This window comes from Amblyraja radiata, chromosome 10 (genome assembly GCF_010909765.2).
Source record: "Amblyraja radiata isolate CabotCenter1 chromosome 10, sAmbRad1.1.pri, whole genome shotgun sequence".
Lineage (NCBI taxonomy): Eukaryota > Metazoa > Chordata > Chondrichthyes > Rajiformes > Rajidae > Amblyraja > Amblyraja radiata.
The window spans coordinates 66,778,857-66,806,100 of record NC_045965.1 but is presented as its reverse complement, the minus strand read 5'-3'; the positions used below and the strand labels follow the sequence as shown (position 1 = coordinate 66,806,100).

Below are 27,244 nucleotides of genomic sequence, written 5' to 3'. Positions count from 1 at the left end.
TGTTTAATCATCATAGGTATCAAAATGGATCAATGATTTTCTTTCTTGTAGCAGCATAACAACATAGCACAACTGTACACAATAGATAACATTAATAAACCAAAATAAGGTTCAATAAAATGTGCACCTTGCATTAAAACCAGAGGCTGGACTTACTAGATTCCGCTTTGTATGAAGCCCTGCTTGTTGTCTGGGCTGTCAATGTATCCACTGGCCGAGTCGTCATGGAGACTTGGGACGGAGGTGCCGTTGGCTTGTTGGATGGTCACGGTACTGCCGATTCCCGGAGGGAACTTGCTGCCTGAAATGGGACGGTTGGGACATGAGGTGAGAAAAGGGGGAACACAAGTGGAGAACGTATGTGAGGCATTGTGAATGGGCTCAGGTACCTGTGCTGATCTCCTTCAGGTTGATGATCCAGCTCTCATCCCACAGCATCTTCCGCTTCTGGTATTGCAGCCACTGAAAGCACAGGCATTCGCAGAGTTGAGAAGAACGGGGTAAAGGGATAATCGCCAAGGGGCTCATTGAGATACATTTGTCCGAAAAGTGCAGTTCAGTATCAGTATATCTTTATTGTCATTTTCCTGAGTACTCACATACCCAGAGGAAACAAAAAAATATTGCTCAACCAGTTCATCAGACCATAAGATCATAGGACATAAAAGCAGAGTTTTGGAGGTGTTGCATTTTTGGAAGTCTAGCATGGGCAGGACCTATACAGGCTGGGCTCTGGGGAGCAGAGTAGAGCAGTGGAATCTAGGAGTGCAGGTACATAGTTCCTGAAGGTGGCATCACAGGTAGATGGGATGGTCAAAAAGGCTTTTGGGACATTGGCCTTCATCAGTCAGAGTATTGCGTATAGAAGTTGGGAGGTCATGTTGCAGTCATATAAGACTTTGGTTAGGCCACGTTTAGTGTATTGTGTTCAGTTCTGGGCACCATGTTATTGGAAAGATGTTGTCAAGCTGGAAATGATACAGAGAAGATTTACAAGGATGTTTCCAAGACTCAAGGGTCTGAGCTATACGGAGTGGTTGAGTAGGCTGGGACACTATTCCTTGGAGCCCAGGAGCATGAGGACTGATTTTATAGAGGTGTATAAAATCATGAGAGGAATAGATCGGAATGACGCACAGTATCTCTTGCCCAGAGAAGGGGAATCGAGAACCAGAGGACATAGGATTTAGTAGGAATATGAGGGGTAACTTTTTGACACAAATAATGGTGGGTGTATAGAACAAGGTGCCAGAGGAGATAGTTGTGGCAGGTGCTATAACAGAATTGAAAATACATTTGGACAGGTACATGGATAGGAAATGTTTAGTGAAATATGGACCATACTTGGGTAGATGGGATGGAATATCTTGGTCGGCATGGACGAGATGAGCCGAAGGGTCTGTTTTTGTGTTGTATGAATCTATGATTCTATAACTCAATGATCACCTCAGGCAGCTCAAGTCAACTCGAGTATTTTATAGTCTTAAGTACCGAAACAGAACAATGAAATTTGCACTTGCAGCAACACTATAGGTTTGCAAACATGTATAGGAAAGGAACCACAGATGCTGATTTAACCAAACCAAAAATAGTCACAAAACACTGAAATAACTCGGTGGATCAGGCAGCATCTCTGGAGAAAAGGAATTGGTGACGTTTTTGGCCAAAACCCTTCATCAGACTGAGGACATTGCTTATTTCTTTTCTCCAGCGATGCTGCCTGACCAGCTTTTTATGCTGATCTTCAGGTTTGTAAACTCGTCACTCAATAGAACATAAAATAAAAAGATCACAAAAAAGAAGTCAAGTTCTCTAACTTCAAGTAACCCTTGTTTTCCTTCTCCCTCTATCCCTTCCCCTTCCTAGTTCTCCGACCAGAATGACTGTTCCCCTGATTACATTTTATCTCTGTATGCTTCGTTGTCACCATCTCCCAGCTAACAATGATCTATTCTACATTTTCCTTGAACTACATCCCCTTTGATATCTCGCTTTCAATGCCTTACTCTTCCTTATCCCTGTGTCTCCATCTCCCCTGACTCTCAGTCTGAAGAAGAGTCTCGACCCGAATCCGTTACCCATTCCTTCTCTCCAGAGATGCTGCCTGTCCCGGTGAGTTACTCCAGAATTTTGTGTCCTTCTTCGGTGTAAACCAGCATCTGCAGTTCCTTTCTAGACAAGAGGTCAACGATCTCATCACTGAGCCAGTGATTGACTGAAGAGTGGGTCGGGGGATGGAGTCCACCTACCACCACTGTGAGGATGAACCCAGTGCTGAAGAGGGCAATTGGGAGGCCGATGGCAGCTTTGATGCCGATGGTCATGGGGCACGGTCCACAGTCAGCCGGGCAAGTGTCACACCGCTCATCCACGTCACATACACCATCATCGCACACTGAGGTCAAATGGGAAACAGAAAACACAGGTTACAATCTGCCCCTTGGAGACCCACTCCCCCTTCACCAACACCGACAAGAAGCTCAGTTCAGTTTAGTTTATTGTCACTTGTACCGAGGTACAGTGGAAAGATTATGTTGCGTGTTAACCTGTCAGCTGAAAGACAATACATAATTACATTCAAGCCATTTACAGTGCAGAGTTAGGCTAGATGCATGAAAACATTTCCCAATGTTGGTGGAGTTCAGAACCAGGGGTCACAGTTTAAGAATAAGGGGCAGGCCATTTAGGACTGAGATGAGGAAAAACATTTTCACCCGGAGAGTTGTGAATCTGTGGAATTCTCTGCCACAGAAGGCAGTGGAGGCCAATTCACTGGATATATTCAAGAGAGAGTTAGATACAGCTCTTAGAGCTAACAGCATCAAGGGATATAGGGCAAAAGCAGGAACAAGGTACTGATTTTGGATGATCGGCCATGATCATATTAGACAATAAACAATAGACAATAGACAAAAGGTGCAGGAGTAGGCCATTCGGCCCTTCGAGCCAGCACCGCCATTCAATGTGATCATGGCTGATCATCCCCAGTCAGCGCCTTTTCCCCATATCCCCCGACTCGCTATCTTTAAGAGCCCTATCCAGCTCTCTCTTGAAAGCATCCAGAGAACCTACCTCCACCGCCCTCTGAGACAGAGAATTCCACAGACTCACAACTCTTTGTGAGAAAAAGTTTTCCTCGTCTCCGTTCTAAATGGCTTACCCCTTATTCTTAAACTGTGGCCCCTGGTTCTGGACTCCCCCAACATCGGGAACATGTTTCCTGCCTCCAGCGTGTCCAAACCCTTAACAATCTTATATTTCAATAAGATACCCTCTAATCCTTTTAATCTCCAGAGTGTACAAGCCCAGCTGCTTCATTCTCTCAGCATTTGACAGTCCTGCCATCCCGGGAATTAACCGTGTGAACCTATGCTGCACTCCCTCAATAGCATATTGAATGGCAGTGCTGGCTCAAAGTGCTGAATGGCCTACTCCTATTTTCTCCCCAACAGAGGATGTACTTCATGCGACAGCTGAGGTAACGCTATCTGCCATAGGCAATGATGGTCCAATTCTATACTGCCATCATAGAGTCTGTCCTCACCTTCTCCATCATGGTCTGGTTTGGCTCAGCCACCAAGAACGACATCCAGAGGCTGCAGCGATTCGTTCGATCAGTTGAGAAGGTTGTTGGCTGCAACCTTCCCTACATTGTGGAGCTGTACACTGCAAGGGCCAGGAAGCGAGCTGGCAAGATCATCTCTGACCCCTCTCACCCTGGCCACAAACTCTTTGAATCACTTACCTCTGGAAGGCGACTCCGGACTGTCAGCCGCCACAACCAGCCATAAAAACAGCTTTTTCTCCACAAGCACTGGCTCTACTCGATAACCAAAGGTCTGTAGTCTCCTTTTGCTCTGGTATTTTATTAAATTCACATGTTTAAACTATAATGTTTTATTCTTAATGTTTTATGTTTTATCCTTAATGGTTTACTATATGTCGTGTTGTTACTTGCGAGTGGAGCACCAAGGCAAATTCCTTGTATGTGAATACTTGGCCAATAAACTTATTAATTCATTCATTCATTCATACGTGATAAGGGAATACCATTTAGTGCAAGGCAAAGGCAGTAAAGTCCGATCAAAAATAATCTGAAGGTCACCAATGATGTCAATGAAGTCATGGTGCAGCTCTATAAAACTTTGGTTATAGGAATATTTGGAATATTGCATACAGTTCTGACCGCCCCATTGCAGGGAGGATATGAAGGCTTGGAGAGGGTTCAGAGGAGGTTTAACACAATGATACAATAATGATTAGTTTTCCCTCTCAGCCCCAATCTCCTGTCTTCTCTTCATAACCTTTGATGCCCTTACTAATCAAGAAGCTATCAATCTCGCTTTTTAAAATACACAATGATTTGGCCTCCACCATCTGTGGCAATGAATTCCACACACTCACTACCCTCTGACTAAAGAAAGTCCTCCTCGTCTCCATTCTAAAGGTACGTCTTTTTATTCTGAGTCTGTGCCCTCTGGTCCTGGACTCATCCACTAGTGGAAATGCATGTGTGTTTTTGTGTGTGCGTGCGTGCGTGTGTATGTGCATGTGTGTATAATTGTGTGTGTATGTGTGCAAGTGCAAGTGCAAGTGCAAGTGCAGGTGTGTCTAAGATAAAACTTCCACTTACAAGCGTGAAACAGCCCAGGAATGCCCCAGTAGTAGCAAAGAGCTTGTTACCTTGTGCGCTCTGCACATTTGTCTTTGCCTCCAAGGCCCCGTGCATTCGTCCCACCTTGACGTGTGCAATCATTGAAGTCACCCCAGTCTGGACCAGCACAACCTGGAAGCAGAAAGGAGTTGAGTCAGTTGCATCAAGCCTCTGCCTGGTCTACGATCTTAGCAAAGCCACACAATGTGGATCAAAGGGTTAAAAGAGTATTTTATTGTCACGTGTACCAATTAAGGTACAGTGATACTCGATTTACCATACAGCCATACTAAAAAAAGCAACAAGACACACAACTGCATAAAAGATAACATAAACATCCGCCACAATGGATTCCCCACATTCCTCACTGTGATGGAAGGCAATAAAATCTAATCTTCACTCTTTATTCTCCCGCGGTCAGGGCAGTTGAAGCCCCCACGTCGGGGCGGTCAAAGTTCCGGCGATCGGGGCGGTCGAAGCTCCTACGGCCTGGAGCTCCTGAAGTCGGTCCCCAACCAGGGACCGCGAGCTCCACAATTTTAAAGACCGCAGGCTCCTGCGGTTGGAGCTCCCGAGTTCGATCCCCAGCAAGAGACATCCAGCTCCTCGATGTTAGGCCACAGTGCGGACGGAGATACGATACGGAAACAAAATCGCATCTCCAATGACGTAAGAGATTTAAAAAAGTTTCCCCCAACACCCCCCCACCACCCACATAAAACAAAGCTTAAGACCACTAAAACATACATTTAACACATACTCAAAAACAACAAAGAAGAAAAGGACAAGACAGACTGTTGCAAGGCAACTACTTGGGTCAAATTACCAACCCAAGCGGTCCTGAGATTGTACCTTAGTTGTCCAGTTCTGGTGGGACATCTTCCCAGCTTGCGACACGGTGTGGGTCATTAGTTTCCCATCATCTGGAACCCAGGGGCCACAGATTCCACCTTTTTTCTGAAACAGAGAACACTAGGGATTGAAGCTAAGTTCTGGTCTGTGTGATGGACCGGGCTACATCTACAGCTCTGGGTCACAGGGTCAGGGTTGGGGGCAATGCTAGAAGATAGTGGAGTGGTCAGGAACAGAAGATTGTTACCAGTGTTGAAGGGATGGAGACAGAGGCTGGTAATGGACAAAGGCAGGAATCTCATGGAGTCAGTTAGCATGGAAACAAGCCCTTCAGCCCAGCTTGCCCATGCTGACCAAATTGCCCCATCTACACTAGTCCCACTTGCCTGCATGTGGTCCATCTCCCACTAAACCTTTCAATCCTTTAATGTCTTTTCAAACTGCCTCAACTGCCCCCTTTGGCAGCTCGGTCCATATACAGTGCTCGCCTCTCTGTATGAAAACGTTTCCCCTCAGGTTCCAATTAAATATTTCCCCTCTCACCTTGAACCAATGCCCTCTGGTTCTTGATTACCCTGGGTAAAAGACTCTGTGCATTCATTCTATTTATCCCCCTCATGATTTTATACACCTCTATGAGATCACCTCTCAGCCTCCTGCGCTCCAAGGAATAAAGCCTCAGCCTGCCCAACCTCTTCCTATAGCTGACGCCCTCAAGCCCCTGTATCCTTGTAAATCTTCTGAGTTGAGTTGATTGAGTCTAGTTTATTGTCACATATACCAAGGTACAGAGAGAAACGTTTATTGCATTTTAACTAAACAGCGGTAAGACGATTCTTGGTTGCAATAGAGCCATCCACAGAGTACAGATACATAGAAATGTAGAAGAGTCAAGTCAAGAGTGTTTTATTGTCATATAATAATAAAAATAATAATAAATTTTATTTATGGGCGCGTTTCAAGAGTCTCAAGGACACCTTACAAAAATTTAGCAAGTAGAGGAAAAACATGTAAGTGGAATGAAATATATAGTAGAGACATGACTAGTATACAAATTAAAGACAGAATTCAATTCAAAACACAATATGAGGCAATTCAAGCACAGATGAAAAGGGAGGGGGACGTGGGGCTAAGGATAGGCAGAGGTGAAGAGATGGATCTTGAGGCGGGACTGGAAGATGGTGAGGGACACGGAATTGCGGATCAGTTGGGGGAGTGAGTTCCAGAGCCTGGGAGCTGCCCTGGAGAAGGCTCTGTCCCCAAAACTGCGGAGGTTGGATTTGTGGATGGAGAGGAGACCGGCTGATGTGGATCTGAGGGACCGTGAGGGTTGGTAGGGGGAGAGGAGGTCAGTGAGATATGGGGGGGCCAGATGGTGGAGGGCTTTGTAGGTGAGGACCAGGATTTTGTAGGTGATCCGGTGGGAGATGGGAAGCCAGTGAAGTGGTTTGAGGACTGGAGTGATGTAATGCCAGGATTTGGTGTGGGTGATGAGTCGGGCGGCTGCGTTCTGCGTCATATGTCCCAGTTAAAACAATGAAATTCTTACTTGCTGCAGCACAACAGAATATGTAATTATAATAAATAATATAACAAAAATTCAGAAAAATGAAAAGAAATAAAAGGACATATGACGACAAAACACCTCTTGACTCTTGACTCTTCTATGTTTCTATGTATTTGTACTCTGTGGATGGCTCTATTGCAACCAGGTATAGTCTTACCACTGTCTAGTTAGCACTGTCTAGTTAGCAAACATCAAAAGTTTTTCTCTGTGCCTCGGTATGTGACAATAAACAAGACTCAATCAACTCAAACATAGAAACAAAGAAAATAGGTGCAGGAGGAGGCCATTCGGCTCTTTGAGCCAGCACCGCCATTCATTGTGATCATGGCTGATCATCCCCTATCAATAAGCCTTCTCCTCATACACTTTGATTCCGCTAGGCCCAAGTACTCCATCTAACTCTCTTTTAAGATGATACATGATAAAGGGAATAATGTAAATAGTGTTTAGAGCAAGATAAATCCAGTAAAGTCCGATCAAAGATAATCCGAGGGTCTCCAATGAGGTAGATAGTAGTTCAGGACCACTCTCCAGTTGGTGATAGGATGTTTCAGTTGCCTGATAAGAGCTGGGAAGCAACTGTTCCAGAATCTGGAGGTGTGCGTTGTCACACTGCTTTACCTTTCGCCGGATGGGAGAGGTGAGAAGTGGGAGTGACCGGGGCGAGACAGGTCCTGGATTATGCTGCTGGCCTTGCTGAGGGCGCGTGAGGTGTAGATGGAGTCAATGGAAGGGAGGTTGGTTTGTGTGCACACTTTCCATCTTAGTTTTGAGGGAACGTAGGGCTGGAGGGGTTCACGGAGACAGAAGGGGGGTACGGATGTCCAGTGAATAATGGTGAGAGTGTATAAAGAGCCACCCACCATGAATGCCATTGGGCAGGAGTGGATGTTGGCGTGGTAAATGCAACAATTGCTTTCTGTCGCGTGTTTCCACTCAGATGGGCACTCGTTTTCTTCACAGAACCGTTTGGCCTCGCTGGCGTTGCTGCATCAAAGCGAAAAAGCAGACATTTTAAAAATGTTTTGAAAGATACAGCATGGAAGCAGGCCCTTCGGCCCACGAACCATTGATCACTCGTTCACACTACTACTATGTTATCCCACTTTCTCATCCACTCCCTGTTTCCACACTGCATGACTCTATGACTCTGTGATCTCACTTCATCCGTAGTCTACAAGGGTCCCAACACAAAACACCACCTATCTATGTTCACCAGAGATGCTGCCTGACCCACTGACTTACTCCAGCACTTTGCGCCTTTTATTGTAATCCAACATCTGCAGTTCCTAGTGTTTCCAGTTTACTGTAGCCCATCTGTTTCAAAGAAACTTCTGTCACTCTAGTCCCCGAGAAAGGTAAAGTGACCTATCTCAGTGCCCACCGCCCTGTAGCTCTAACATTGACCATAATGAAGTTTACTTTAGAGATACTGCATGGAAACAAACCCTTTGTCCCACCTAGTCTGTGCCGACCATCGATCACCCCTTCACACTGGTTCTATGTTATCCCACTTTCTCATCCACTCCCTACACACCAGGGGCAATTTACAGAGGGCCAATTAACGTACAAACCCGCACGTCTTTGGGATGTGGGAAGAAACCGGAGCATGCAGTCACAGGGAGAATATGCAAAGACAACACACAGATAGCAGCCGAGGTCAGCATCGAACCGGGCACTGTGGGTCTCTGACGTTGTGAGGCAGCAGCTCTACCCGCTGCGCCACTGTGCCACACATGTTCTATTGTTCTATGTTCTAGCTTCTTCCTCACCTGTGCTTCAGGATACCATTTTTCACAGCCATTTCATAGAAGGCATTGGATGCACTGACAGCGTAGGTGACGTTAAACTCCTCTCCACTCCGCACCTTCTCCGGTGGTCTAACTACCCAACTCATCTCCAATCCTGGAAGAACATGGACAGAAATCACAGTGAGATTAGTAGCTGTTAGTACAGCACATTTTCTAAATCTTCTACAACGCCAAGAACTATATTCTGTGTATCCCTTTCCTATATCGTACTTTTGACTTGATTGTATTTATTTATAGTATTATCTAATCTGATTGTCATTTCGTAAGTTCCAGGAGCAGATTTAGGCCATTTGGCCCATCGAGCCTACTCCACCATTCGATCATGGCTGATCAATCATTCAATCATGTGTATTGCATGCCGGAGTAGTCGTCCCATTACAATCAGTATCAGTTCAGTTCCAGTCTAGTATTTGTCACGTGTACCAAGATACAGTGAAAAGCTTTTGTTGCATGCTAACCAGCCAGCGGAAAGACAATACATGATTACAGTCTTGACGTCCACAGTGTACAGATACAGCATAAAGGAAATAACATGAATAACGTTTAGTGCAAGGTAAAGCCAATAAAGTCTGATCAAAGATAGTCCAAGGGTCACCAATGAGGTAGATAGTAGTGCAGGACTGCTCTCCAGTTTTTGGTAGGATGGTTGAGTGAAATTAGTAGCTGCAAGTATAGCACCTTTTCTAAATGTTCTTCAAAGCTGGGAACCGTTGGGACCCAGTCACATGGGAGGTCTCGTCCCCCCCAACACAACCCATTCCCCAACGCAATATTCCACCACTCACCTGTTCCCCCAACGCAACCCCTTCTCCCAACGCAATATTTCACTCAGGGGAGGTGGTGTGGGGGAGGGGGAGTGTGGGGGCGAGGTGTGTGGGGGGATGTGGGAGGGATGGGGGAGGGGGGTGTGTGTGGGGTGTGGGGGGGTGAGGGGGAGGGGGTGTGGGGAAGGGGGGCTGTGGGGAAGGGGGTGTGGGGAAGAGGGGGTGGGTGAGGGGGAAGGTGGGTGTGGGGAAAGGAAGCATGTAGGGAAAGGGGAGGGCTGTGGGGAAAGGGAAGTAGGGGAAAGGGGGAAGGAGGGTGTGGGGAGGGGGGGCTCACACTCTGCTCACCGCGCACCTTCAGGTTTCAGCCACACGCAGTAGATCCCGGTCCCACTCCGGCATCACCCGGAGGCATCTGGTTCAACTCAGCAGCTGGTCATGCTGGTCTCCGCAGAAGCTGACCGTAAACTGCTCCCTCTCTGCACGCTTCCCGCGGGCTGCACGCTCTGCGCCCCTTCAGCTTTTTAATCTCCTAGCCGCGTTATTGACAGTGGGTTCCGGCAGGGGCTGTTTTTACGATTTTTAAACCTTCATATCTTTTGTACTATTTTACTGATCGGAACAAAACTTATTTGACTTGCAGCAGAGGAGAATGGTGAGTAAGGTGGCCAAAAATCATGGCTCTATGGGAGATCGTTTTTGCGCAAATTTAATTACAACGCAGACAGGAAGTGGTCAGGATGAGAGTTTTAGTAATAGTATAGATTATCAAATCTGATTGAAGAGCATTTTGAGTATTGCTTGCGTTCTCATCGTTCCGTTAAAGGGAGGATGTGGAGGCTTTGGAAAGAATGCGGTGGAAGTTTACCAGAATTATATTCAGTTCCTTCTATAGACTAGTCAGTGGAAAGGGAAACAAGAGATATTGGTAGTGATTTAGAGAGAAGGTGTTCAGCATGTTGATTGCCCAGTCTACCTTTGGTCTCGCCGATGTATAAGCGTCCACATCTTGAACAACGGATGCAGTAGATGAGGATGGAGGACCCCGACAGTCCTTTCAGGTAAGGCAGAGGTGCACTTGCACCTCCTCCAACCTTATCTACTGTATCCACTGTTCAAGATGTGGACTCTTATATATCGGCGAGACCTGATTTAGACTGGGTGATCGTTTCGCTGAACACCTTCGCTCAGTCTGATGTCCCGGTTGCCAAACATTTTAATTCCCCTTCCCATTCCCACACTGACCTTTCTGTCCCAGGCCTCCTCCATTGTCAGAGTGAGGCTAATCGCAAATAGGAGGAACAGCATCTCATATTTTGTTTGGGCAGCTTACCAGTGGTGTGAATATTGATATTTCTAACTTCAAGTAAGAACATTTGTAGTTTTGCATAGTATTATCTAATCTGATTGAAGAGCATTTCGAGTATAGCTTGCTATGCATTCCCTCTATCTCCATCCCTCCCCCACCCAAGATGCACCAGATTCCCGTTTTCACCCAGCAAACAGCTAATAATGGCCTGTTTCCTTTATCATTGTTACATTTTTACATATCTTTCATTCATTTGTTCTATATCTCTCCACATCATTGTCCACATCTCTCATTTCCCTTTCACCTGACTAGTTTGAAGAAGGGTCTCGACCCGAAACGTCACCCATTCCTTCTCTCCAGAAATGCTGCCTGTCCCGGTGAGTTACTCCAGCATTTTAATTATCGTCTGTTTACCAGAATAATGCCTGGATTCAGGGGTATTACCTACAGATTTGAATTATTTTCTCTGGAACTCTAGAGATTGGGGAGAGTATTTGGGGTATATCAGAATTATGATAATTATGAGAAAAATAGAAAGGGGTAGTCAGAACCTTTTTTCCAGGATTGATAAATCAAATTCTAGAAAACTTTAAGATCAGAGGGATGTAACAAAGAGATGTGTTGGGCATGTTTTTTTGCACAGAAAGTAATTGGTGCCAGGAATGTATTGCCATGGGTGGTGGTGGAAGTAAATACGATAGTGGCGTTTAAGAAACGTTTGGTTTCTGGAATATGCTGAATTTGAGGGATATGGATTATGTTCAGGCAGTTGTTGGTCTTGGCGATATGGTGAATGTAGACATGATGGGTTGAAGGGCCTGTTCTTGTGCTATGCTGTTCTATGTTGCATTCAAAACAAAGCTTTCCACTGTATTCCAATATATGTTTTGTTTAGTTTAGTTTAGTTTAGTTTAGTTTAGTTTAGTTTAGTTTAGTTTAGTTTAGTTTAGTTTAGTTTAGATATACAGAATGGAAACAAGCCCTTCGACCCGCCGAGTCCACACTGACCATAGATCACCTGTTCACATTTGTTCAGTTCAGTTCAGTTTAGTTTATTGTCACATGTACCGAGGTACAGTGAAAAGGTTTTGTTACGTGCTAACCAGTCAGCGGAAAGACAATACATGATTACAATCGAGCCATTTACAGTGTATAGATATATGATAGTTCTATGATATCTGACTTTCTCACCCATACCCCATGCACTAGAGGCAATTTACAGAGGGCCAATTAATCTACAATTAATCTAATCTTTGGGATGTGGGAGGAAACCAGAGCACCTGGAGGAAGCCCACGCGGTCACAGGGAGAATGTGCAAACATTGGCAGCTCTCGAGGTCAGGATCGAAGCCGTGTGTCTGTAGCTGTGAGGCAGCGGCACTTCCCACTGCGCCACCGTGCCACCCTCTACTGCGTTACATCAATATACCTTATCGCGTACAGGCCTTACCAGCACAGTCAATCATGTTCTGCTCATCAGGATTCTTCATGGGCCAGCAGTCATATTCACTGTTGTCCAGGTCATGCCAGCCGTGTACAACCTTGGGAGGGAGATTACAGACAGACCCATCACCTCAGCCAGACACATGACAACATACATGTAGGATGCTTTCTGTTCATACGTGTTGGGATGCTTTCAGTTCTGGGCCTCCTCCACTGTCAGAGTGAGGTCACACACAAATTGGAGGAACAGCACCTCATATTTTACTTGGGCAGCTTATAACCCAGCAGTATGAATATTGTTTTCTCTAACTTCAAGTAACCCTTGCTTTCTCTCTCAGTCCCTCCCCACCCAAGTTCTCCGACTAGTTTCACTGTCCTCCTGATTAATTTTACTAATTGTATAACCATATAACCATATAACAATTACAGCATGGAACCAGGCCATCTCGGCCCTTCTAGTCCATATTGTCCGAACACTTATTCTCCCCTAGTCCCATCTACCTGCACTCAGACCATAACCCTCCATTCCTTTCCCGTCCATATACCTATCCAATTTATTTTTAAATGATAAAATCGAACCTGCCTCCACCATCTCCACTCGAAGCTCATTCCACACAGCCACCATTCTCTGAGTAAAGACGTTCCCCCTCATGTTACCCCTAAACTTCTGTCCCTTAATGCTCAAATCATGTCCTCTTGTTTGAATCTTCCCTATTCTCAATGGAAAAAGCTTATCCACGTCAACTCTGTCTATCCCTCTCATAATTTTAAAGACCACTATCAAGTCCCCCCTTAACCTTGTTATCATCTTCCCTCAGCCAATAATGAAGCATTCTATATTTCCTTCATCATCGTCTGCTTTCACATCTCTATATCTCTAGTTTCTCTCTCCCCTGACTCTCATTCTGAAGGGTCTCGATCCGAAACATCACCCATTCCTTCTCTCCAGAGATGCTGCCTGTCCCGCTGAGTTACTAGCTACAAGGAGAGGATGGACAAATTTGGATTGTTTTCTCCAGAATGCCAGAGGTTGAGAGGAGACTTGGCAAAATGAAGAACATTAGCAGAAGCATAGATAGGGTAGACAATCAGAACCTTTTTCACAATATGGAAATGTCAAAGGCTAGAGTGCAGAGGTTTAAGTCAGAGGGAAAAAGTTCAACAGAGTTGTGCGGGCAAGTTATTTTACACAGAGGGTGGTGGTGCCTGGTACACGCTGCTGGGGGTGGTGGTGGAAGCAGATAAGATAGTGCCATTAATGAGACTTTTGGATGGGCAAATGGATATGTGGGCAATACAGGGATATGGATCATGGGCAGGCAGATGCAATTAGGTTAACTTGTCATCATATTCAGTGGGGACCGTGGGTTGAATGGCCTGTTCCTGTGCTGTACTGTTCTATGTTCTATAGTATTGCGTACAGTTTTGGTCTCCAAATCTGAGGAAGGACATTATTGCCATAGAGGGAGTGCAGAGAAGGTTCACCAGACTGATTCCTGGGATGTCAGGACTGTCTTATGAAGAAAGACTGGATAGACTTGGTTTATACTCTCTAGAATTTAGGAGATTGAGAGGGGATCTTATAGAAACTTACAAAATTCTTAAGGGGTTGGACAGGCTAGATGCAGGAACATTGCTCCCGATGTTGGGGAAGTCCAGGACAAGGGGTCACAGCTTAAGGATAAGGGGGAAATCCTTTAAAACCGAGATGAGGAGAACTTTTTTCACACAGAGAGTGGTGAATCTCTGGAACTCCCTGCCACAGAGGGTAGTCGAGGCCAGTTCATTGGCTATATTTAAGAGGGAGTTAGATGTGGCCCTTGTGGCTAAGGGGATCAGAGGGTATGGAGAGAAGGCAGGTACGGGATACTGAGTTGGATGATCAGCCATGATCATATTGAATGGCGGTGCAGGCTCGAAGGGTCGAATGGCCTACTCCTGCACCTAATTTCTATGTTTCTATGTTTCTATGTTCAGCCCCTTGGGGCAGTTCCACTCTTAAGTTCAATTATTTCTCAATTTACCTCATCTGCCCAGTTGAGTTCTGAAACCATTATCTCAGATATAAATCACAGCATGGGGTCAATGGACCCCATCCACAAAAGCAGTTTGGTCAAGGGGGCTACAGATTCCCGATGCCCTCTGTGTGAACGAAAGCTTCCTGACACTTCCCTAAATAACCTGCCTCTAATTTTAAGATGGAAGTGCTGGAGTAACTGTGTGCAGAATAGTGCGAGCGGGGATCGCTGGTCGATGTAGACTTAGGGGGCCAAAGGGCCTGCTTCAGTGCTGTATCTCTAAAACTAAACTAACTCAGTGGGCCAGGCGGCATCTCTGGAGAAGATTGATAGGTGGCGTATCAGGTCGAGACCCTTCTTCAGACTAGCTGAAATTTCGGACTTCCATCTAAAGAAGGGTCTCGACCCAAAATGTCACCTATCCATGTTCTCCAGAGATGCTTCTTGACCCACTGCTTTACTCCGGCACTTTGTGTCCTTTGCTGGATTTAAGATTCCCTTGTTTTTTACCCCCCCCCCGGAAAGACATTCTCATTAATCACTAGATCCCGTCCCCTAACCAACTCGATTACATCAGCAGTCAACCCTTCATTCTTATCTTTATTGGAAACATCTGGATGAACCTCAGTACATGTGACAATAAACTAAACTAAACTAAACTGAACTGAACTGAACTAAACTAAACTAAACTAAACAATATGTTAATTGAGTTAAAACTAAGCCAGTCAGCATTGAAGAATGATCGACCGTGCAATTTATATCCCTGAGATCAAAATTGAGGTCAACATGCCTCAAAGCCAGGCTCCAAGTTCAATCAACACTGAGAACCCAGCAAAGAAAGACAATTACCCCGGTCCCTGTCTCCCTCAACTAACAACCTTGCCCTCTCGATGTCTGCATCACAGTTTCCATTGCACCGCCGGATACAGTTAATATCTCAGATCAAAGACCCTTCCTGGATTTAACAAAGAGTCTTCAACTGAAAACTTTACCTCGGTTCTCCTTTCCACAGATACTGCTCGACCTGCCGAGTGCTCCCAGCATTTTCTGATTTCATTTGTCAAGTCATGTTGTAAGTCATACAGCACGGAATCAGTCCCTTCGGTCCAACTCGTCCATGACGACCAAAATCTAGTCCCCCTAGGCCCTTATCCCTCTAAATCTTTCCTATCCATTTGACTGTCCAAGCGTCTTTTAAATGCTATCATACAACCTGCCTCATCTACCTCCTCTGCCAGCTCGTCCCATACTCTTACCACCCTTAGAGTGAAAAAGTTGCTCCTCAGGTTACTATGAAATAGTGCCAATGTCTCCTTAAACCTATGTCCTCTGGTTCGTGATTCCCCTACCCTTTTTAGAGGACTATCTATCAGCCACACTCTCCAGTTATTTCAATCTATATCTGAACCATTTCTGGAGGATCCCGACCCTAACTGTCACCTATCCATGTTCTCCAGAGATGCTGCCTGGCCCGCTGAGTTACTCCAGAATTTTGTGTCTTTTATTGGAAACCAGCATCTACAGTTTTAGTTTAGCTTAGAAATAGAGCACGGAAACAGGCCCTTCGGCCCACCGCGTCCACACCTACGCTGTCCTGCACACACTAGGGACAATTTACATTTTATACCAAGCCAATTAACCTACAAGCCTGTATGTCTTTAGAGTGTGGAAGGATTCCGAAAATCTCGGAGAAAACCCACGCGGTCAAGGGGAGAACGATTCAAAATTCCCAGCCTTTCGCTGCCAGCAGGTGCTTGGGAAATAAGACCCTGGCTGATCCAAGCAGGACTTCTCTCGGCAGGTCCGAGAGGTGATTGTTCACTTCAGTTCAGTTAAGTTTATTGTCACGTGTACCGAGGTACAGTGAAAAGCTATTGTTCAGTTTTTTAGTTTAGTTTAGTTTGCTTTTGAGATACAGCACGGAAACAGACCCTTCAGCCCACTGGGTCCGCACCAACCAGCGATCCCTGCACATTAACACTATCCTACACACTCTACGGACAATTTACATGTATACCAAGCCAATTAATCTACAAACCTGTACGTCTTTGGAGTGTGGGAGGAAACCGAAGATCTCAGAAAAAACCCACGTGGTCACAGGGAGAACGTACAAACTCCATATAGACTGCACCTGTAGTCGGGATCGAATCTGGGAATGGTGCTGTAAGCGCTGTAAAACAGCTACTCTACCACTGATCCACCCTACAACCCTTTTGTTGCGTGCTAACCAGTCAGCGAAAAGACAATACATGATTACAATCGAGCTATTTATAGTGTACAGATATAGGATAAGGGAAAAAACGTTTAGGGCAAGGTAAAGCCAGTAAAGTCCGATCACGGATAGTCCGAGGGTAACCAGTGGATTAGCAGCGATGTGTAAGGAGGATGCTACTCACCACGAGGAAGAGGGAAAAGATTTGGAAAAGAGCTGTGTGCTTCATCCTGCTCATTGTTGGAGCATCCATGGGCTCAGCTCTGCTGATCTTCCAGCTACTGAGACCAGCCTGGGTCATCGCCAGCACTTGGAACTGTTTTTTCTCAGTCCCTGACTGGTTGGAGGGGGGGGGGGAAGATTAATCTCCGCCCTTGGTGATGGTGATTACAGGTCTCTGATGTCAAAGGAAGGCATGGAATAGAAGCCACTTGACTGCTTAAATGCCTCTGAAGAGCTAATCAGTGAGACTCGCTGCCTCCTCTGGGTTTGTGCTAACTTTAGCATTCACCACCTCCGTCACCGTCCCTTCAATGCCAGCAATATGGTTGAGTTTAGTTGAGTTTAGTTTATTGTCACATGTACTCAGGTACAGTGAAAAGCTTTTGTTGCGTGTTAACCAGTCAGCGGAAAGACAATACATGATTACAATCGAGCCATCCATAGTGTACAGGTGTATGATAAAGGGAATAACGAGGCTTAGTCCAAGATAAAGCCAGTAAAGTCCAATCAAAGATAGTCCGTGTATCTCCAATGAGGTAGATAGTAGTTCAGCACTGCTCCCTGGTTGTGGTAGGATGGTTCAGTTGCCTGATAACAGCTGGGAAGAAACTGCTCCTGAATCTGGGATAGAAAGCTAAATTCCACCTTCTGCTGCCTTCACTGACATCTCCCCCAACTTCTCATTTAAGGAACATTTAGACAAGTACATGGTTAGGGAAGGTTTAGAGGGATATGAGCCAAATGTAGGCAGGTGGGACTGGTATAGGTGGGACATGTTGGTCAGTGTGGGCAGGTTGGGCCTAAGGGCCTGTTCACACACTGTATTACTCTATGACTCTATGCTCTCACTTCAACCTACTTTTAGAAGGGTCACAACACAAAACGTCACCTGTCCATGTTCTCCAACGATGATGCCTGACCGGCTGAGTTACTCCAGCACTGTGTGTCTTTTCTCGTAAACCAGCATCTGCGGTTCCTTGTGTTTCTTGTCTGCTGTACTCTACCTGCTTCAAGGAAACCTCCATCAGTTCAGTCCCAAAGAAAAGTAAAGTGACCTGCCTCAGTGATCACCAGCTGTAGCATAGACCATAATGAGGTTAACTACAGCATGGAAACAGACCCTTTGTCCCACCAAGTCCATGCCGACCATCTTATCACCCCTTCATACTTCTTCTGTGTTATCCAACTTTCCATTCAAATCCCTACACACAAGAGACAATTTACAGAGGCCAATTAGCCAAAACTTCAGCAAGCCAAAAAGCGTTGATCGTTAACCGAAGGACATGAGAGGGTGAACACAGATTTCTCCTCATCACCAGAGCTGCTGTAGAGATGGTCAAAAGCTTCAGGCTCCTCGGCCTCCGCATCTCCTGTAAGTAAAGGGCCTGTCCCACTTGGTGATTTTTTCGGCGACTGCCGGCGTCATATCAGGGTCGCCAAAAGATTTTGAACGTTTCAAAATCCAGCGGCGACAAAATAAAGGTCTCCACGCCGTGTCACCGCCGCGTCACCACCGCATCACGCCACAGATCTTTCGGAGACCTGATACGTCAGTCAATTATGCAGGCAGTCGACGAAAAAATCACAAAGTGGTACAGGCCCTTAAGTCAGTCAGTTAGTCAGTAAGTAACTGAGTAAGTAACAGTAAATAAGGAAGGAAGGAAGGAAGGAAGGAAGTAAGAGCCAGCGTGATTACAGAAACACTCTGTGTTCAAAGTAACCGGGGCACTCAATCCAGATGTGAATTCATGGGGGAGTGGGGGGGGGGGGAGAATGGTTTATGTTTAACTGCACGTAGCAACACATCTTTAATTGAAATGATCCCTCCTCCTGGGGGATACAATTACCAACCTGAGTCCGATCTTCAGTACACTAAGCCACGGAAAGTGTCATGCAGTCTCTTCAGCAAGAGAAGTAACAAAACAGGTTTCTCACCACATTATAGGACAAGGACTCAAACCGGCCCCAGGGTCTTTAGTTTAGTTTAGAGAGACAGCATGGCAACAGCCATTTAGCCCACCAAGTCCACACTGACAATTGATCACCCATTCACATTAGTTCTATGTTATAAGTTCGTAAGTGCTAGAATCAGACCAAGGCCATTTGGTCCATCATCTACTCCGCCATTCAATCATGGCGGACCTATCTTTTCCTCTTAACCCCATTCTCCTGCCTTCTGCCCATAACTCCTGACACCCGTACTAATCAAAAATGTGTTAATCTCCACCTTAAAATACCCAGTGACTTGACCTCCACAGCCGTCTATGGCAATGAATTCCACATCTTCACCACCCTCTCTCTAAATAAATTTCTTCCCATCTTCTTTCTAAAGGAACATCCTTTTAATCTGAGGATATAACCTCTGGTCCTAGACTCTCCCACTAGTGTAGAGTAACATCCTCTACACATCCACTCTATCCAGGTCTTTCACTATTCAACAAGTTTTGCCCCCCTCATCCTTCTAAACTCCAGCGAGTACATGCCCAGAACCCAAAGTCTTCATTGGAGACCCTTGGACTATCTTTGATCGGTCTTTGCTGGCTTTGTCATGCACTAAACGTGGATGTCAATTTCAATCATGTACTGTCTTTCCACTAACTGGTTAACACACAACAAAGGTTTTCACTGTACCTCAGTACAGTGAATTCATTGTCACAGAAGGCTGTGGTGGCCGTCAATGGATATTTTTTAGGCAGAGATAGATAGATTCTTGATTATTAAGAGTGTCAGGGGTTATGGGGAAAAGGCAGGAGAATGGGGTTGAGAGGGAAAGATAGATCAGCTGTGATTGAATGGTGTAGACTTGATGGGCCAAATGGCCTAATTCTGCTCCTGTCACTTTTGAACCAATGAAGAAGGGTTCAGACCTGCAACATCACCTATACATGTTCTCCGGAGATGCTGCCTGACCCATTGTGTTACTCCAGCACTTTGTGTCTACCCTCCCTATATAAGTTGATTTATGTGGTCCCATGAGAGGAGAGATTGTTGTCCTGTTGTTGCCAGGTTTTGGGGCAGATTATTCTGATCCCACTCCCTGCAGCATCCTGCAGCTGTCATTGTGTCCCGCGTGATCTTCATGCCTCTCCGCGGTGAGATAATGATTTGTACCCCTCTGTCCCCGCGTTGCAATTAGTGCGCAGATGATAGGCTGGTCAAATTGCTGCTCTCCGCTCTACATAATTGGGTCAATCAAGAGTCAAGAGAGTCAATAGTTGTAATCACCACTCATTGTCAGGGAAGAGGCAGAAATAATAGAGAATTCTCCAGCTGACCGCCATCTGGAAGAGAATTAAAAACCAGAGTTTAGACACAAAATGCCGGAGTGACTCAGCGGGACAGGCAGCATCTCTGGAGAGAAGGGATAGGTGACATTTTGGATCAAGACCTTTCTTCAAACTGAGGGTCAGGGGAGAGGGAGACACGGAAATATGGAAGGGTAAGGTGTGAAAACGAGAGATCTAACTTTAAATAACCCTTGCTTTCCCTCTCTCTCTGTCCCTCTCCATCCAAGTTCTCTGACTAGCTTCACTGCCCTGCCGGTTATATTTTACTGATTGTATGCCTTGTTGTCACCTTCCCCTCAGCTAACAATGAACCATTCTACATTTCCTTGAACATCGTCCCCTTTTATCTCTCGTTTTCACACCTGACCCTTCCATATCTCTATGTCTCCCTCTCCCCTAACTCTCAGTCTGAGGAAGGGTCTCGACCCGAAATGTCATCCAGTCATCTCTCCAGAGATGCTGCCTGTCCCGCTGAGTTACTCCAGCATTTTGTGTCTATCTTCAGTGTAAACCAGCATCTGCAGAACCTGAGGACATGGGTTGAAGGTGAGGGGGGAAAGATTTAATAGCAACCTGAGGGACAACCTTTTCACACACAGGGTGGTGGGTGTATGGAACAAGCTGCAGAGGAAGCAGTTGACAGACACAAAAAGCAGGAGTAACTCAGGCAGCATCTCTGGAGAAAAGGAATAGGTGACTTTTTGGGTCGAGACCCTCTTCAGACTCAGAGTCGGGGAAAGGGGGACAAGAGATATAGATGGTACTTAGGACAAATGAATGGAAGATATGCAAATAGCAATGATGATGAAGGAAATGTGGAGCCCACAATGATCCATGATTGGCTGAGGGATAGGTGGTAACGAGTTATACAGATAGCGGAACTCAACAGGATGACTGTAAACCTCGTATGATACTAGGGTGAGTAGTTAAGCCAGGTACCATAGCAACAGTTAAGAGACATTGGGACAGGTACATGGATTGGAAAGGTTTAGAGGGAGCAAAACACAAAATGCTGGAGGAACTCTGTGAACAGGTGACATTTTAGATCAGGATCTTTATTCAGACTGAAAACATATCTGTCCATTCCCTCTTCAGATGCTGCCTGGTCCGCTGAGTTCCTTCAGCACTTTGTGTTTTACTCAAGATTCCGGCACCTGCAGTTGTAGCTTAGTTTAGTTTAGTTTTGAGACACAGCATGGAAACAGGCCTTTCGGCCCATCGGGTCCACGCTGACCAGCGATCCCCGCACACTAGTTCTATCCTGCATACTGGAGACAGTTTAAATAAGCAAATTAACCTACAAACCTGCATGTCTTTGAAATGTGGGAGGGAGCCGGAACACCCGGAGGAAATCCACATGATTACAGGGAAAACGTACAAAGTCCGTACAGACAGCACCTGTAGTCGGAATCGAACCTGGGTCTCTGGCACTATGAGGCTGCAACTCTACCACTGCACCACCTTGTGTCTTTCAAATGTAGAGGCATATGGACCAGAAAAAGGCAAATAGGACAAGCTTAGATGGGGTATTTTGGTCATCATGCCTGGTTCATAAGTTCTAACAGCAGAATTAAGACAATAGACAATAGACAATAGGTGCAGGAGTAGGCCATTTAGTCCTTCCAGCCAGCACCGCCATTCAATGTGATCATGGCTGATCATCCCCAATCAGTACCCCATTCCTGCCTTCTCCCCATATCCCCTGCCCCGCTATCTTTAAGAGCCCTATCTAGCTCTCTCTGGAAAGTATCCAGAGAACTGGCCTCCACTGCCCTCTGAGGCAGAGAATTCCACAGACTCACAACTCTCTGTGTGAAAAAGTGTTTCCTCGTCTCTGTTCTAAATGGCTTACCCCTTATTCTTAAACTGTGGCTCCAGGTTCTGGACCAGCCCAACATCGGTTCCTGCCACTAGCGTGTCCAAACCCTTAATATTCTTATATGTTCGTCATTGGGTGGCACCGCATGCGGCAGCCTCGCCAGCAGCTGTCAGTCCTTTCATCCTTTTTGTTATTTTGAGTGTGTAAAAGTATGTTTTTGGAGGTCTTTTAGTCTTTTTTATGGGGGAGGGGGAAGAGGGGAAACCGGTTTGTTAGTCACTTCCTGGTCGAGGATGCGTCTTTTCTCCTAGTCGCAACTTCGCCCCCTCCTCGCGGCCTACCAACTGGATTGGTGCAGCCTTTCTTACCGGAGACCAGCCAGAGCTTCAGCAGCAGCGCAGCACTAGATTCCATCGCGGAGCGGGACGATGCCTTACCGGGGATCGCCATGTGGAGCTCCCGAGTGTTGGACCGCTGTTTAATAATAATAATAATAATAATAATCATAATAATAATAATTATATTAATATATTTTATTGTCATTGCACATATAACCATATAACAATTAAAGCACGGAAACAGGCCATCTCGGCCCTACAAGTCCGTGCCGAACAATTATTTTCCCCTAGTCCCATCTACCTGCACTCAGACCATAACCCTCCATTCCTTTCCCATCCATATACCTATCCAATTTATTTTTAAATGATAAAATCGAACCTGCCTCCACCACTTCCACTGGAAGCTCATTCCACACAGCTACCACTCTCTGAGTAAAGAAGTTCCCCCTCATGTTACCCCTAAACTTCTGTCCCTCAATTCTGAAGTCATGTCCTCTTGTTTGAAACTTCCCTACTCTCAATGGGAAAAGCTTGTCCGTGTCAACTCTGTCTATCCCTCTCATCATTTTAAAGACCTCTATCAAGTCCTTAACCTTCTGCACTCCAGAGAATAAAGACCTAACTTATTGAACCTTTCTCTGTAACTCTAGTAAATCTCCTCTGTACTCTCTCTATTTTGTTGACATCCTTCCTATAATTAGGCGACCAAAATTGTACACCATACTCCAGAATTTGTATCACCAATGCCTTGTACAATTTTAACATTACATCCCAACTTCTATACTCAATGCTCTGATTTATAAAGGCTAGCACACCAAAAGCTTTCTTTACCACCCTATCTACATGAGATTCCACCTTCAGGGAACTATGAACGCGATTTGGTATGCAGCTTCCAACTCATAAAATTTAAATAAAATTTAGATTTACATACCCCGAGAAACATGATTTATAAAAAGAACAGTAAAACAGTAAAACAGTCTAAAGTGCAAATATGTCTGTGCCGGGTCGATGTGCGACGTGACCATCCGAGGGAGACAGTTCATGGGGGTGGGGGGCACTCAGCAGGGCCGGTTCAGAGCAGCTATAGCTCTGGAGATGAAGCTGTTCCTGAGTCTGGAGGTGCGGGTGTAGAGGGCCTTGTAACGTCTGCCGGAAGGTAGGAGTTCGAACAGTCTAATACAAGGGTGTGAGGAGTCGTTGTGGACGCTGACGGCCTTCCTGAGGCACCGTGTGTAGTAGATGCCCTCCAAGGCAGATAGCTGTGTCCCAATAATCTTCTGCCCTCTGTGGACGACGTGCTGAAGAGCTCTCCTCTCCGCCTCCGTGCAGCTGAGATACCACACAGAGATGCCATACGTTAGTATGCTCTCTGTCGTGCAGCGGTAGAAGGTTGTCAGCAGCTGTTGGGGCAGACTAGTCTTTTTCAATGTTCTCAGGAAGAACAGTCATTGCTGTGCCTTCCTGACCAGCGCAGCGGTGTTGGTGAACCATGTGAGGTCCTCTGAAATGTGTGTGCCCAGAAACCTATAGCTGGACACTCTCTCCACACTGTCCCCGTTGATAGTGTTTGGGGCGTATTCCCCATTATGTGTCCTCCTGAAGTCGATAATCAGCTCCTTGGTCTTGGAGGTGCTTAGGGACAAGTTGTTACAGATACAGATACAGATACAGATAGCCTTTATTGTCATTCAGACCGAAGTCTGAACGAAATTTCGTGCCTGCAGTCATACATACAATACAATAAAAAACAACAATAAACACATATTAACATCCACCATTACGTGAGCACCAGTCCGCCAGGTTCTGCACCTCCTCTCTGTAGTATGTTTCATCACCATTGGTGAACAGCCCGATCACCGTTGTGTCGTCTGCAAACTTGACGATGGTGTTGGTGTCGAATGCAGGAACACAGTCGTGTGTGAAGAGGGAGTAGAGCATGGGGCTCAGTACATGGTGTGCCGGTGCTCAGGGTGTTAGTGGAGGACAGGTGCGGCCCCAGTCTCACTGCCTGCGGTCGTTCCGTCAGATAATTCTGGATCCAGTCGCATATCGGCGAGCTGAGGCCTAGCTGGTGGAGTTTGGTGGTGAGCTTGGTGGGGATGACTGTGTTGAAGGCAGAGCTATAGTCTATGAAGAGCATCCTCACGTACGTGCCCTATCTTTCCAGGTGAGTCAGGACAGTGTGAAGAGCCAGAGAGATGGCATCCTCTGTGGATCTATTTGCCCTGTATGCAAATTGATGCGAGTCCAGTGAGGCAGAGATGCTGGATTTGATGTGGGAGAGGACCAGCCTTTCAAAGCACTTCATGGGTATTGGAGTGAGGGCAACCGGACGGTAGTCGTTCAGGTTGGTGACTTTTGACTTTTTCGGCCCGTGGAGCTGTGGTTTGCAGAGCTTCCAGCCGCGCGCGGTGCTGACTTTAACATCGCAGAGTCTTGGGGATCTCTTGCCGGGGTCGCCAGCATTGAATCTCCGCCCAGCTCGGCCTGTGGACTTCGAGAGCCACGGTCTCCGGTAGCAAGTGGCCGATTCGGATACTCCAAGCCGCTGAGAGTGTTCTCCGTTCTGACGCCAGAGCTCCGATCATCCCGGCGAGAGGGCCTGAAGGACCCGACCACGGGTGAACAAGAGGAAGATGACTGAACTTGATTGCCTTCCCTCACCATGGGAAACGTTGAGGGGTTGTTCATGTTAAATTCTATCGTGTGTTGTGTTTTTTTTATTCGTATGGCTGTATGGTAATTCAAATCTCACTGTACCAATTGGTGCATGTGATGATAAATGTCTCTTGAACTCTTGAACTCTTGTTTCAAAAAGATTCCCTCTCATCTTTCTAAACTCCAGAGCATACAAGCCCAGCCGCTCCATTCTCTCAGCATATCACAGTCCCGCCATCCCTGGAACTAACCTGGTAAACCTATGCTGCACTGCCTCATTAGCAAGAATGTCCTTCCTCAAATTAGGGGGCCAAAACTGCACACAATACTTCAGGTGTGGTCTCACTAGGGCTCTATACAACTGCAGAAGGACCTCTTTGCTCCTATACACCACTCCTCCTGTTATGAAGGCCAACACGCCATTCGCTTTCTTCATTGCCTGCTGTACCTGCATGCTTACTTTCATTGACTGATGAACAAGGACCCCCAGATCCCGTTGTACTTCGTCTTTTCCCAACTTGACACCATTTAGAAAATATTCTGCCTTCCTGTTTTTTCTACCAAAGTGGATAACCTCACATTTATCCTCATTAAACTGCATCTGTCATGCATCTGCCCACTCACCAACCTGTCCAAGTCACCCTGCATTCTCATAGCATCCTCCTCACAGTTCACACTGTCACCCAACTGTGTGTCATAGTCAAATTTGCTAATGTTACTTTGAATCCCTTCATCTAAATTATTGATGTATATTGTAAATAGCTGCGGTCCCAGCACCGAGACTTGCGGTACCCCACTAGTCACTGCCAGCCACTCTGAAAGGGACCCATTAATCCCTACTCTTTGTTTCCTGTCTGCCAACCAATTTTCTATCCATGTCAGAACTCTACTCCCAATACCATGTTCCCTAATTTTGCCGACTAATCTCTTGTGTGGGACCTTATCAAATGCTTTCTGAAAGTCCAGGTACATTACATCTACTGGCTCTCCTTCCTCTTCTTCCCGATGTCATTCGTGCCTACGTGCACAACTACTGCCGGCTGTTCACCTTTCCTCTCGAGGATGTTCTGAATTCGGTTTGTGACATCTTGAACCCTGGCACCAGGGAGGCAACAGACCATCCTCGCGTCTTGCATGCCGCCACATAATCTCCAGTCCGCACCTCGGACAATGGAGTCACCGACCACTAGGGCTCTGCCCAACGTCGGTCTTGCCGGTCGAGTCCCATCTCCAGGATTGGAGCCACCGACGTGTCCGCCGCTCGGACTGAAAACATTGTCTCCCCGGACAGTTCCCAAGGGGGCTTACCTGGTTTCATTAGGCACGGCCAACTGGGTCTTCTGCACTCCACGATTTCCACCCTTTCTCTCCGTCACACACCTTCGTTCTTCCCGTATCCTTGGCGTGACAAACTCACTGTAGGTCCTGTCCAGGAAACTCTCGTTTTCCCGGATGGCCCTGAGGTCATCAAGCTGTTTTTCCAGTGCCCCACACGGTCCTTCAGGAGCTGAACCTGGACAAACTTGCCACAGTTTTAGCAGCCAGAGGCTCCATCCGTGTCCCTGTCCTCCGACATCCTGCAAGCATCACACTGTCTGATCTTACCCGTCATGTGTTTACCGCGTCCCGTCCTCTCCAATTAGTCCACTCAGCCCAAAGTCTAAGCCATTCAATCATGGCTGATCTATCTTTCCCTCTCAACCTCATCCCATTGCCTCTGCCCCATAACCCCCTGACCCCCGTACTAATCAAGAATCTGTAAATCTCCACCTAAAAAATATTAATTGACTTGTCCTCCACAGCCGTCTGTGGCAATGAATTCCACAGATTATGTCCCATCTAAACTTGGCCCATTTGCCTACGTCTGGCCCATATCCCTCTTGTCTAAAAGGCACAAGGCCAGTTTCCATGATCTGTGCCTAATTAATACAGAAGGTCAAGACTAAATGTTGCCCAGGAGATACATATAGGAGGGTTATATGTGATTCTGTTTGTAGTTTGTTTGGTTGTTTCTTTGTTTGTCTTTTTGCACAAAGTCCGCGAGCATTGCCACTTTTCATTTCACTGCACATCTTGTATGTGTATGTGACGAATAAACTTGACTTGACTTGATAAACTTGACTTGACTATAGACAAAGTTACATTTGACAACATGAAACTCACATCAGCATTTCACAATTGCAACATCGTCAAGATATGAATAGACCGATACAAACACATACAAGATGTGCAGTGAAATGAAAAGTGGCATGCTCGCGGACTTTGTGCAAAAAGACAAACAAAGAAACAAC

General features: G+C 46.1%; 1 protein-coding gene across 1 annotated transcript in view; it reads right to left on the bottom strand.

Annotated features, from left to right (window-relative positions):
• Positions 1 to 16,930, bottom strand: part of LOC116977417 (atrial natriuretic peptide receptor 2-like) — a 56,634-nt gene extending 39,704 nt beyond the window's left edge. The window contains exons 1-10 of the mRNA XM_033027846.1: positions 16,814 to 16,930; positions 12,407 to 12,497; positions 8,846 to 8,978; positions 8,223 to 8,234; positions 7,937 to 8,060; positions 5,507 to 5,611; positions 4,684 to 4,786; positions 2,250 to 2,395; positions 390 to 462; positions 157 to 301 (exon numbers count right to left, since the gene is read on the bottom strand). Coding sequence (XP_032883737.1) covers positions 157 to 301; positions 390 to 462; positions 2,250 to 2,395; positions 4,684 to 4,786; positions 5,507 to 5,611; positions 7,937 to 8,060; positions 8,223 to 8,234; positions 8,846 to 8,978; positions 12,407 to 12,497; positions 16,814 to 16,930 — 1,049 coding nt within the window. The remainder of the gene's footprint in view (positions 1 to 156; positions 302 to 389; positions 463 to 2,249; positions 2,396 to 4,683; positions 4,787 to 5,506; positions 5,612 to 7,936; positions 8,061 to 8,222; positions 8,235 to 8,845; positions 8,979 to 12,406; positions 12,498 to 16,813) is intronic.
• Between the last annotated feature and the right edge of the window lie 10,314 nt (positions 16,931 to 27,244).